The 12,756-nt window shown below is 41.5% G+C and overlaps 1 protein-coding gene across 1 annotated transcript in view; it reads left to right on the top strand.

Moving 5' to 3' along the window:
- The first annotated feature begins 961 nt into the window (after positions 1-961).
- hnf4b (hepatic nuclear factor 4, beta) overlaps positions 962-12,756 on the top strand; it is an 11,871-nt gene continuing 76 nt past the window's right edge. Inside the window, exons 1-10 of the mRNA XM_060871975.1 lie at positions 962-1,340; positions 3,233-3,410; positions 3,694-3,788; positions 6,376-6,479; positions 6,879-7,031; positions 7,518-7,605; positions 7,687-7,839; positions 8,730-8,966; positions 9,627-9,746; positions 11,200-12,756. The exon at positions 11,200-12,756 is cut by the window's right edge and continues 76 nt beyond it. Of these exons, the coding sequence (XP_060727958.1) occupies positions 1,226-1,340; positions 3,233-3,410; positions 3,694-3,788; positions 6,376-6,479; positions 6,879-7,031; positions 7,518-7,605; positions 7,687-7,839; positions 8,730-8,966; positions 9,627-9,746; positions 11,200-11,327 (1,371 nt within the window). The 5' untranslated portion in view covers positions 962-1,225 and the 3' untranslated portion in view covers positions 11,328-12,756. The remainder of the gene's footprint in view (positions 1,341-3,232; positions 3,411-3,693; positions 3,789-6,375; positions 6,480-6,878; positions 7,032-7,517; positions 7,606-7,686; positions 7,840-8,729; positions 8,967-9,626; positions 9,747-11,199) is intronic.

Raw genomic sequence — 12,756 nt, 5'->3', positions numbered from 1 at the left:
GAAGAAGATGGATGTTAATAACAGATCTCACTCATAGTATATCAATCATAACATCTGTGTCAGAGTCTTATATAAAGTTTATCACCTCAGATTTATGGCACATCCTATTTAATAGCTTAAAGCAATGATTTTAATAATAATTCTAATGTAAACGTTTATTCATGTTTACTAAGTAAACGTCTGTAATGAAAACGTTTCTGTTGTGTAATCAGTAATAGTACATCATGCATCGACTTCTTATCTTTTTTACCCTATAATCAATATTGCTGATAACAAACACAGGGCAAAGGTGAATGGAAAACCCCATACAGGGTTGCCAGGTCTGTACTCTTTAAACGATTTAAATATTAAAACTCTACTTGTTCGTTCTAACGAGTTTTATAGTCGAACATGAGAAATATTTTTTGGGTAAATATTACAATGTTCTAAAAGATTCACGGCGTGTTAAATTGTTTTAATAAATAAGAATGATATATTTCAAGAAATTGAAGAATAGAAATTATTTTATTTCATATATTAAGAATAAAAAGGCTATATAAATTCATCTATATTATGCTTATATAAATAAATAATAAAAGCTAGTGATCTATATTATCTATATCTATGCATATCTGTTCACTGCTCGATTACATTTATAAATTTTAACATTTTAAAAGCATGAAATTATCAGATCAGGCAACCCATTTGTAATCAGCGCGCAATCTGGATAACTTTCTGGCCTCTAGTGGCCAAAACAGGAAGTGAACCTTTACAACCGTCATCCTAAATAGAACCTGTGACTCCAGGACCTTCATGTGTTATAACGTGACACCAAAAACAGTGATTAATTCTTTAAAAAAAAAAGTTCCATGTGTTGTTACGTTCGTGAAACTCTGCTGTCCGTCTGAGTCCATTTTCCTGAGCTAGTGCTGTGAGATGTTTACCTGAAAGAACCCTCCCCTTTATGATTCTCTGTCCACTGATAAGAGCAAACACAGTGACAAGAGCGAGCACAATCTTGGCTCACGTGCTTCTGGACGGAAAGTTTTCATAAGAAAGTCAGGGAACGTTGAAAGCAAGAGATTTTTCATGGAGATATCCAAAAAGAGGAGAAATAGGCCATGGTGGTGAAAAGGAATTGAACGCAACAAAGCCTCCTAAATGATTTTTGTTTTTTATGGTCTCTCGTGTAAAGAAGGAAAGAATTTAAAGTCATCCGTCCTGTTCGATTTGGAATTACGGTGCCATGAAGATCTCTGAAGGAGCGCTGGACTTGGACACCACGGATTACGCGGTGGCTCTGGATCCCAGCTACACCATGCTGGAGTTTGACAGCCTCAAAGTTCTGCCAGTGGACGCAGGTTTGTGTGACATGACCTCCAACACGCTTCAGCGCGGGTTAAAGTGCACAAGGATAGCGTTAAAGCAAACGGGAACGGAATGCTCCGGATTGTCCCGAGAGAGGAAATGAATCCAGATGAAGAGGAGAAGCATCGATCATTTTTACTACAACAGAATTGTTTTATTCTTCTTACATCTTACACTAATAACCATTGTTCTTTATTAAAATAATTACACATAATATGTTTTATCCATTTTCAGCTACATTTGGTGTTGTGGAACGTCTGCGAAATAAGATAGAACTCGGTTCTTGTTCATTTACGTTATCACAGCTACTGTATAAACACATTCCTCCACCAGCTTCTCTTGACGTTGATAAGAGGAAAATGTTTTTCATGATAGTAAAGAATAAATATCTTGGTCCATCAATTCACCTGAGCAATAATACTTTTCTCTACTTGTTCCTCCCATGGTTCCTGCTACCGTATGTCCGTCCGTCCGTTCATGGCTTTCCCTCGGATACTGTCACACTTGGTCGTCTGCGTTTCCTTATAAAATCTGATCTTCTGAATGGTTAAGAGCCGTCATGGTTTAGAGAGGTGTGTTTTTTTGTATGCTTTGAAATCAGAGCAAGTTTGGTGGCATTTTATTCTGCTCTTGGGTGGAACAGGGATGGAGCTCTAATTCGAAGAGCTCCAGGTTCTATGGTTCAGTCCTGAGCTTAAGATGCAGTCTGTAGGAGGTTTTGGATGTTCTCTGGTTTCTGTGTGTCAGAAGGTGGGTTGGTGTCTTTAAACTGCCCTCCAGGTGTAAATTTCAATTTGATTTATTTGTATAGAACTTTTAACAATGGACATTGTTGACAAATAGCTTTATAGAAGAAGATCAAGTGAATAAAGTTCAAAATAAAGTTATTATTTATCTCTAACATTTGTCCCTAATGATCAAGCCTGAGGTGACTCACGGTGGTGAGGAAAATCTCCCTGAGATGATAAGATGAGGAAGAAACCTTAAGAGGAACCAGATTCAGACGTGAACCTCATCCTCATTTAGGTGACACTGGACAGGAAATAATGTCAATGTAAATAATGTCGTTTCTACGACAGTTTATAGTCCAGTAGAATTGTGTGACCAAGAGGCTCCTGAGGAACCAACAGGTCAGAGTCATTACTGAGATCATTACAGACTTAACGCTAGTGACGAGTAAATGTGATGCATGTGTGTGGAGCTCTGTGATAAACTGAGTTTCCATCCAAGGGTATATTCCCACTGCACACTCAATGGACTCCACTGCAGTAAAGGACCAAGGTCCCGGTTACATCCTGAGCTTATGTTAACGTCTGGTGAAGTTCCACATGTTCCTTACTATTTATGTGGCTTTATTCTAAAGTCCCCAGTTTCCTCCAACACAACAGAACATGAAAAAGTAACTCTGGCATCAATTCTTTGTCTTCTTTGTCACATTGTTCATTGTTCCCAGGATCGACTCCAGATCCATCATGAAGTAGTTATCGAAGGTACTGAAGATATCCTTAGCTGAGCTCTTTCCTACAAGTTGTAGACTTAAAGCCTCGATACTGTATGGCAGAGTCATGGTCACTGGTTTAGACATGACAGACTGTAAAAATAAAAATAACCACAACATCTGGAACAGAAAAGTAGTTCCGGTCACCTACTGTAACACCTCAATACTCCACCAGAACCTTATAACTCACCTGGGAATCTTCAGATCCAGAGCTACAAACATTTGTGCTACAGTAAAATGTTCAACATCTGCCCTTTGCCCCTTTGTTATAAGCAAGTTTAGAGTAAAGGTTTTATCTTCTTTTCTCATTGCAGGCTAAATGTAAATCTTATGAGATTAAGATGAAATAACAACAGAGTGTAATTTGAAACATGTCTCACTTCACAGAGCCTTTGAGGCCCGAGCCGTCCCCTGTAGCCACAGCCAGGCTGCCCCAAGCCATAACCATGCTGTGCTCCATCTGCGCAGATAAAGCCACCGGGAAACACTACGGAGCATCCAGCTGCGACGGCTGCAAGGGCTTCTTCAGGAGGAGCGTACGCAAGAACCATGCCTACACATGCAGGTTAGAGCATGTCGGATTCCAGAAGTCTTTCTTTTCCTAAAAAAAAATCAACATATCACGGTTCCAAGAAACCAGAAAGGATAAACTCCAGAAAATGTAACGTTACAGCTTTTCTCCTTCCATATTATTTTTGCATACTAAATATCTCCTCCCACATCGACAGCAGATATTCCTCTACTGTATATAAGTCACTTGTTGTCAGATATGCTGTTATAGAAAAGTAATTTAAACTTACAGCTAAGTGGATCGGTTCATCTTAGCGTGTGTGTGTGTGTGTGTGTAGGTTCAGCAGGCAGTGTGTGGTGGACAAAGACAAGAGGAATCAGTGTCGGTACTGCAGACTACGGAAGTGCTTCAGGGCCGGCATGAGGAAAGAAGGTGAAATGCTGACCAATGATTCGGTTGAGTGCAAAAGTTTATGCACCCTTAATGAAGAAGGCAAAGAAAGAGACAGGAGTCAGAGCTAGAGTAGCCGAGCTGAAGATGTTGAGGTTCTCTTTGGAAGGGACAAGATTGGACAGGATTAGGAACGAGTACATCAGAGGGTCAGCTCATGTTGGACGTTTAGGGGACAAAGGAGAAGGCCAAAGAGGAGGTATATGGATGTAATTAATGGGGATATGAAGCTAGTGGGTGCAAGTGTTGAGGATGCAGAAGATAGGGATAGGTGGAGACGATTCGCTGTAGCGACCCCTGAAGGGAAAAGCCGAAAGAAGAAGAAGAAGAATGAAGAAGGCAAAGAAATGTAATTAATAACATGAGTGTGTTGTTTTTCCTCGTGTTGTGACAAGCAACAGCACATTATTATTATTATTATTATTATTATTATTATTATTATTATTATTATTATTATTTTTATTATTATTATTAAAATTGTTATTATTATTATTATTATTATTATTATTATTATTATTATTATTATTATATTTTGGGTTTTTTTAACTCCTTTCTAAACCATAGCTTATTCGTACAATTTGTGTATATATATATATATATAAATATATAATATTTTATATACAGTATATGTCCTGTGAATATCGGTGTAGAGATGAGTTTTAGGGTTTGCATGGAGTTTTTCAGGAGGCATGGAAAAGGCAAGAGGATCTTCTTTACTTCGGCACGTCTCTGAAGGAGAGAGAATTAAAGTGGAGTCTTATCTCTTCTGAGAGTTACTGATAAGTGAGAGGGATAAACTAATCAGGACAAGAAGGAGTGCCGTGATTTATGTCAATAATTAACACACCTGTGTATGATCACATACTGTATTTGCTGAAGATTATTTGGGGCAAACATGTAAAATAGATCAGACATCATGCGTGGTTTGGGACATGATAGTAGTTAAGAAGAAGACTTACTGTAAAAGTGTATATAATCTACATCATTATGATTGATGTGTGAAGCCGGTCTTAAACCGGGTTTAAAATCAGCGTGGTGTATGATAAAGCATTCGGCCACCAGAGGGCGTCATGTACACTCACTCTCACTCTTACTCATTTTCTACCGCTTATCCGAACTACCTCTGGTCACGGGGAGCCTGTGCCTATCTCAGGCGTCATCGGGCATCAAGGCAGGATACACCCTGGACGGAGTGCCAACCCATCACAGGGCACACACACACACTCTCTCATTCACTCACACAATCACACACTACCCCCCGAAGAAACCCCCGAGGCACGGGGAGAACATGCAAACTCCACACACACAAGGCGGAGGCGGGAATCGAACGTGCTAACCACTAAGCCACCGTGCCCCCCTGGCGTGATATACAGTGATGTTATAACAGACAAGCGTCAACTCAAGGCAAAGCTTTGAAGCGGATCTCTGTTGCAGAAGAAGTGTAGAAGTTACCTTATGACTATGTAGTGAGCCTTTCATGAGAACAACTCAGCTCAGTTTGAGATTAAACTTGAGCTTTGTTTGAGGTTAATATAGTTTCAGAAAAAATACCTGAAACTACTCCAAACTCGTGAGCATCAGAAAATGTTTAAGGTTTTCCAATTGTCTCAGCTTTTAAATAAAGACCTATTTCTGATGTACGTTTATAAGCCACTCCATAATCCACTTTTCCCTTTGTCTATCTTTGTAAAATATGGATCTAATCAGCAGAAACGGTTCTGTACGATTACACGATTATGATGAAATAGCCCAGACATTGATTGAAAAGTTTATAAAGCAACTGTGCAGGAAAGTGTTGTTTATTAACATAGGTTGCAGTACCACATCTGGCCACTAGGTATATTGTATATAACAATATATAAATGGTGGGGCATGGTGGCTTAGTGGTGAGCACATTCGCCTCACACCTCCAGGGTTGGGGGTTCGATTCCCGCCTCCGATTCCCGTGTGTGGAGTTTGCATGTTCTCCCCGTGCCTCGGGGGTTTCCTCCGGGTACTCCGGTTTCCTCCCCCGGTCCAAAGACATGCATGGTAGGTTGATTGGCATCTCTGGAAAATTGTCCGTAGTGTGTGAGTGAATGAGAGTGTGTGTGTGTGCCCTGTGATGGGTTGGCACTCCGTCCAGGGTGTATCCTGCCTTGATGCCCGATGACGCCTGAGATAGGCACAGGCTCCCCGTAACCTGAGGTAGTTTGGATAAGCGGTAGAAAATGAATGAATGAATGTATAATGGAAGTCACTGTAAGCAGGTAAATGAACACAAGGTGTGTTATTTCACTTAGATTTTACTGTGAAGCTGGAGCATAGTGTTGAGGCGAGTTAAAATATTTTATTAATAAAAAATAGAGAACCCGTGACCCGAGAATAGTTCGGATAAGCGGTAGAAAATGAATGCATGAAAGAATGAAAAATAGAGAATGTCAAAGGACATCACTAATGAATATGAGAATTTTTTTTTGGTGGTTTTATTTGTGAGTTAAGTAAAGCAACGTGTAAGCCAGGCTGGTAAATAAATAAAAAATAAAAAGTTCTTTTGTCTGTGATTAAACACAACACTTTGTTTCCTCAGCTGTACAGAACGAGCGAGACAGGATCAGCTGCCGGAGGGAAGCTCAGGGAGTCGGGACTCTGACCATCAGCATCCTGTTGAAGGCTGAAGAGTGCACACATCAGGTAGGCGTCATCACTGCGAAAAAGCCAAAAAGCGACAACAAAAGAGTTTAATATTCTGAACAAGCTCAGCGCTAAGGTGCCATTAGTGTGATCCTTAGAGTTAAGAAGAACAGTGCTGCACCTTCAGGCCTGTTTAATTGAATGCACAAGCTCAGAAGTTCTCAGAAGCTCATGGCTTCCACATTGGCGACACAAACGAGATCACAGAAGGAGCTCACTGAGTAATGAGGCATGGGATATTTTCCATAATGTGGTTTACAAAAGGAAGTGAAGGAGAACTTGCTCTAATTAAATCATGTGTGTAAATGTCCCGATTTTCCATCTCGTATCGTTTGCATTCGCCAACATCGTTCTGTTCTTCAGCCACGTTAAAGCTCACTGTTGTGGTCCTTCGTGCAGTTCTCCGCTCTGACTCCGCCCATTAGGGACGTTATCACCAAGAAGATCGCTCGACCGGCTGACGTTTGCGAATCCATAAAGCAGCAGCTCCTCCTCTTGGTGGAATGGGCCAAACGCATCCCTGAGTTCTGCGAGCTGTCGGTGGACGACAGGGTAGGACATGTTTCTGTCTGTTTCATCAGTGGCTTCATTCATGCTGAATAATAAACCCACAGACCCTTAGATAGTGACACACATCAGACACCATAAAAAACATGGACAGAATGGATGGATGGATGGATGGATGGATGGATGGATGGATGGACAAACTGACAGAAAGATGGACGATGAGTGGATGGATTGATGGACTTGAGATAGATAGATAGATAGATAGATAGATAGATAGATAGATAGATAGATAGATAGATAGATAGATAGATAGAAGGGCACAGAGTTGGGGGATTGATCAATTGATTGATTGATTGACTGACAGACAGACAGACAGACAGAAAGACAGCTGTATGGATGGATGGATGGATGGATGGATGATAAGTGGATGGATTGGTGGACTGATATAGATAGATATACAGACAGACATATAAGGTTACTATATACAGATTATAAAAAGATGATATATATATATGTTGTGTTTCCGTGCAGGTCAGCTTACTGCGAGCTCATTCTGCTGAGCACCTCATCCTGGGCGTGGCTCGCCGCTCGCTTCCATTCAACGATGTCATCCTGTTAGGTAAGATCCAGCTGAGCATTTTACTGTCAAAGTCTTTCTCTTCATGTAAGCACTGATTCCACTTCTGATTCCTCCTCTCAGGAAATGACTTCATCATCCCAGTTAACGGTCCAGAGCTGGAGATGTCCAAAGTGGCTGCACGTGTCCTAGAAGAGCTGGTCAGGCCTCTCAGAGAGCTGGACATAACTGATACAGAGTTCGCCTGCCTCAGAGCCATCGTCTTCTTCGCTCCGGGTCAGTCACGTGTCACCGTCTGCCGCCCGTTACCTCACCTTACCTCGCCTTGCATCGCCTCGCCTCGATCCTATTTACCAAAACCACCACGCTTGGAACGCTCTGGTTTCATGGTGTCTTATGGAAAACTATTAATAACTTGGAAAGTTCTGGAATATTAGCTGTTGGCTGGAGAGACTGATTATAAAATCAGAGCCAAAATGGCTGAGGAGTGTCAGGTTCACACACTTCACTCCACTTTCAATACACACACACAAAAATCGTGGTCAGGTTTTCCAGGATTAAAAAAAAATCTTAAAATAAATGTATGAAATTTGAGGTCAGAAGAATTACATCTGAGTATTAGATATTAGATATTAACTGATGAGGTTATGATTTAAAGTCCAGTGAGCCGTGTCGATTAGCGTAGGGAAGCAGACAAAAATGCATAAATAAATAAAATTAAAATTTTAACCCTTTCAGAAACAATTTCAGATGATTATTATGAAATCATGCATCATCTTTTACATAAAAAATGCAAATTAAATTCATTCATTAATTCAAGCAATTGTAAGCCCCGCCCCCAGACAAGCTCATAATCACTCTTGGGTGGAAACTCAATATTTAATGTATGAAAACAATGTATGTACTGAGATACAGTATGTGTGACATCACTGAGAACCTAGTGGTTAAGCTCTCGAGATACCAATCGGAAGGTTGTGAATTCAGGTCCATCAAGTTGCCACTGTTGGGCCCCTGAGCAAGGCCCTTTAATCCTCAATTGCTCAGTTGTATAAACATGAGATTATGTAAGTCACTCTGGATAAGGGCATCTGCCAGATTCTGTAAATGTAAATTCTGTGTTGATTTCCAGTGTCATAAGTGTATTGAATTTGATTCTCTTTATTCAGATTGCCCGGGGCTGGAGCGTGCTCAGATGGTGCGCAGGCTGCGTTTCCAGGCCCACGTGTTACTGGATGAGGCGACGTGCGAGCAGCGCGGCCGGTTTGGGGAACTGCTGCTGTTGCTGCCTCCGCTGCAGAGCACCGCCTGGCACATGGTGGAGCAGCTCCAGCTTGCTCGGCTCCTAGGAGAAGCCAGCATGGACAGCCTGCTGCAAGAGATGCTGCTCGGAGAATCAGCCCCAGGTACCAGATGCTAGAGCACAAGGATAAATGGATAAATTCTCTCTCACTCACTCATTTTCTACCGCTTATCCGAACTACCTCGGGTCACGGGGAGCCTGTGCCTATCTCAGGCGACATCGGGCATCAAGGCAGGATACACCCTGGACGGAGTGCCAACCCATCGCAGGGCACACACACACTCTCATTCACTCACACACTCACACACTATGGACAATTTTCCAGAGATGCCAATCAACCTACCATGCATGTCTTTGGACCGGGAGAGAAAACCGGAGTACCCGGAGGAAACCCCCGAGGCACGGGGAGAACATGCAAACTCCACACACACAAGGTGGAGGCGGGAATCGACCCCCCAACCCTGGAGGTGTGAGGCGAACGTGCTAACCACTAAGCCACCGTGACCCTCTAAATGGATAAATTAAATAATTAATTGATTGATTTATTGATTGATAAATTAATAAATAAATAAATAAATAAATAAATAAAAATTATGTTTTCCATATAGGGGGGCACAGTATAAACTTTTAATTGTGGTTTTAAGGTCAAATCACAAAAAACAAGCCCATGTATGAAATCCTGCAGAACCTCGGTTCCTCTGCTGGGATCCTGTTGAACTGAAGTGAACTTAAATTTGTGTTTCTCCTCATTGATCTTTTACAGGCTCAAACCCAGAAGTCCTCGGGTTCAGTCCTCCTGTAGACCCGGTTCTACCACGGAACCTACACCCTGAACACGTGGTACTGCCAAACTTCACCTCCGTCATCCTCCCTGTACCGTCCTGTGAGTACTGCTCCTGAAATCAACTGAATTCTTGAGTTCCTCCAGGGGTATTGTGATATCTGGGAGGTTCTAAAGCTATCTGAAGGAATGTTCTCCAAACATGATAACAACGGTTAAGAGTTCTCAAGAGGTCTTACTTCATACTTATGGGCTCTTTTTGGAACTGTTTCTAAAGGTTCTACTGTATAGAGAACCTTAATAACTCCCAACAAATGTAAAAGCCTTAACGGTTCTGAAGTTGTGTAAGGGTTCTATCATGATGTTTTCCATGTAGAACCTTTTTAGAAGCTTAAGAACCCATAACTACTCTTAATCGGTACTTGGTACAATCTTTTAAGAAAACAAATATGGTTATTGAAGGGTTCTTTAAGGGTTTGCTGAGTAATTTAGGGTTCTTAGATGCCAAGATAGACTCAACTTAGAACCCGTTCTGATTGTAAGGTTCTAAATCGAATGTTTAACGCATCCCAAAGTTAGATTACTGATCTGAACATTTGTTTGTTTGTTTTTTTAAGAACTTATCGTTTTTTTGTTACAGGTTTCTTTGTAATTCCTGGAACCTGCTAGACTTAATAATTAGAAGATAGACTTTTATGACTAAAGGGTTGTTAAGTGTTTATTAGATAATACTGGGTTCTTAGCTCGTGTATTGCTTGTGAGATCTACTACGTTTTCAAACCCAATGTTGTGGGTTTAAATGTAAGCTTTAACAATTCCCTCAGAGAAAGGTCTTAAATTTGTGTAGAGTTTTAGTAAAAATGGCTCCACAAGGTTTCTTGTTTTAAGTGTTATTTTTCCTGAGAAAAAACAACAACGGTCCCTTAAGCGTTCTTTATGTTCTAAGAGTATCACATTTTACATAAAGAACATTACTCCAAGGGGGTCACGGTGGCTTAGTGGTTAGCACGTTTGCCTCACACCTCCAGGGTTGGGGGTTCGATTCCCACCTCCGCCTTGTGTGTGTGGAGTTTGCATGTTCTCCCCGTGCCTCGGGGGTTTCCTCCTAGTACTCCGGTTTCCTCCCCCGGTCCAAAGACATGCATGGTAGGTTGATTGGCATCTCTGGAAAATCGCCCGTAGTGCGTGATTGCGTGAGTGAATGAGAGTGTGTGTGTGCCCTGCGATGGGTTGGCACTCCGTGCAGGGTGTATCCTGCCTTGATGCCCGATGACGCCTGAGACGCCCCGTGACCCGAGGTAGTTCGGATAAGCGGTAGAAAATGTGTGAGTGAGTGAGTGAGTGAGAGAGAACATTACTCCACATCTGCAACATTTAGCTTTAGCTTCCTCACTCACATACACACACACACACACACACACACACACACACAGCCCAGGATGCTGATGTCTCCTGTAATCAATACTTAATTATGTCTGTCTCTTTTTGTTGTTTGTTTGGAGTGACAGCATGGCTGATGTCTCAATCTCACTCCTGTCTCTCATCTCTTCTGCAGCTCTAGCTGGAGTTCCTCTACTCGCTGTCCAGCCTGGCGCTCAGCTCTACACACACACACCTTCTGTAGAAATGCCACTGGAGATAGACAGCTGTCTCACCAAGCCTGCAGTCCACACATGTCTCTGAGCACACACACACACACACACACACACACACACACACACACACACAAACACTCATGTCTATGTGTATTATAATGCATCTTACTGCTCTATGTTCCCTCTTATACCAAGACCATGAAAACTTTGTCTCATGTCTAATTAGTTGGTGTTCAGGAGCACAACATAACAAATATATCTTGTAGATGATTATTTTTGATCAGGAGATGTAAAAATATTTTGTAAAAACAAAAGATTAAAGATTAAAGATTAAATTAATTAAATTGGAGATTAAATAAATGGTCACCAGCAGGGGGCGGCAGTGAGGGCACGCCACGCTCAGAGCTCGTCTGAGGACCAGGATACAACATCATATTTTATCGCTTTTTTAAATTTCATCAAATCAGTTCCTTTATTGTCCTTAAGTCTAATCCGAATCCAGTCGTTCTGTTTGTGATGAATTCTCTGGCTTACATACTGTACACATACAGTATACACACATACACACATACACATGTACACACATATACACATACAAACACGTATACACATACACAAATACACGTACACACATACACATGTACACACATACACACATACACATACGCACACATACATACACATACACATGTACACACATACACACACATACACATGTACACACATACACATACGCACACATACATACACACATACACATGTACACACATACACACACATACACATGTACACACATACACATCTACACATACGCACACATACATACACACATACACATGTACACACATACACACACGCACACACACATACGCACACACATATACACACACACACACATACACACACACATACTGTAATTATGACATTTTAGTTCAATAAAGTTTAATGGTCTGTTTACATTGTGTAGAATCCTGCTCTTAAATCACCATGTATTCTAATGATATGATCAAAATGTTTTCTGTCTGTCTGTCTCCCTGTCTGTCTCCCTGTCTGTCTCACTGTCTGTCTCCCTGTCTGTCTCCCTGTCTGTCTCCCTGTCTGTCTGCCTGTCTGTCTCACTGACTGTCTGCCTGACTGTCTTCCTGTCTTTCGGAATCTGCTTCTCTCTATCAGCCTACATCTCTCTGGCTTTTTATGTCTGCCTTTCTCTCTGTAACTGCCTCTCTGTCTATCTGACTCTCTGTATGAGTCTCTGTCTCTCTCTCTCTCCCTCTCTCTCTTTTTCTCTGTTTTGGCCTATTAGCCTGTTTGTCTGTCTTTCTATTTTGTCTGCTTATCTCTCCCCTCTGTTTTTCTCTGCCTGTCTGTCCATCTCTCTCTCTCTCTCTCTCTCTCTCTCTCTCTCTCTCTCTCTCTCTCTCTCTCTCTCACACACACACACACACACACACACACACACACACACTTTTTCTGTCTCTCTTCCTGTTTCTGTTTGTCTCTTTTTGCAGCGTCAGCAC

The sequence above is a fragment of the Tachysurus vachellii genome, chromosome 1 (genome assembly GCF_030014155.1).
Source record: "Tachysurus vachellii isolate PV-2020 chromosome 1, HZAU_Pvac_v1, whole genome shotgun sequence".
NCBI lineage: Eukaryota > Metazoa > Chordata > Actinopteri > Siluriformes > Bagridae > Tachysurus > Tachysurus vachellii.
Note: the sequence above shows the minus strand (reverse complement) of the source record. Positions and strands in the feature narration are given on the sequence as shown.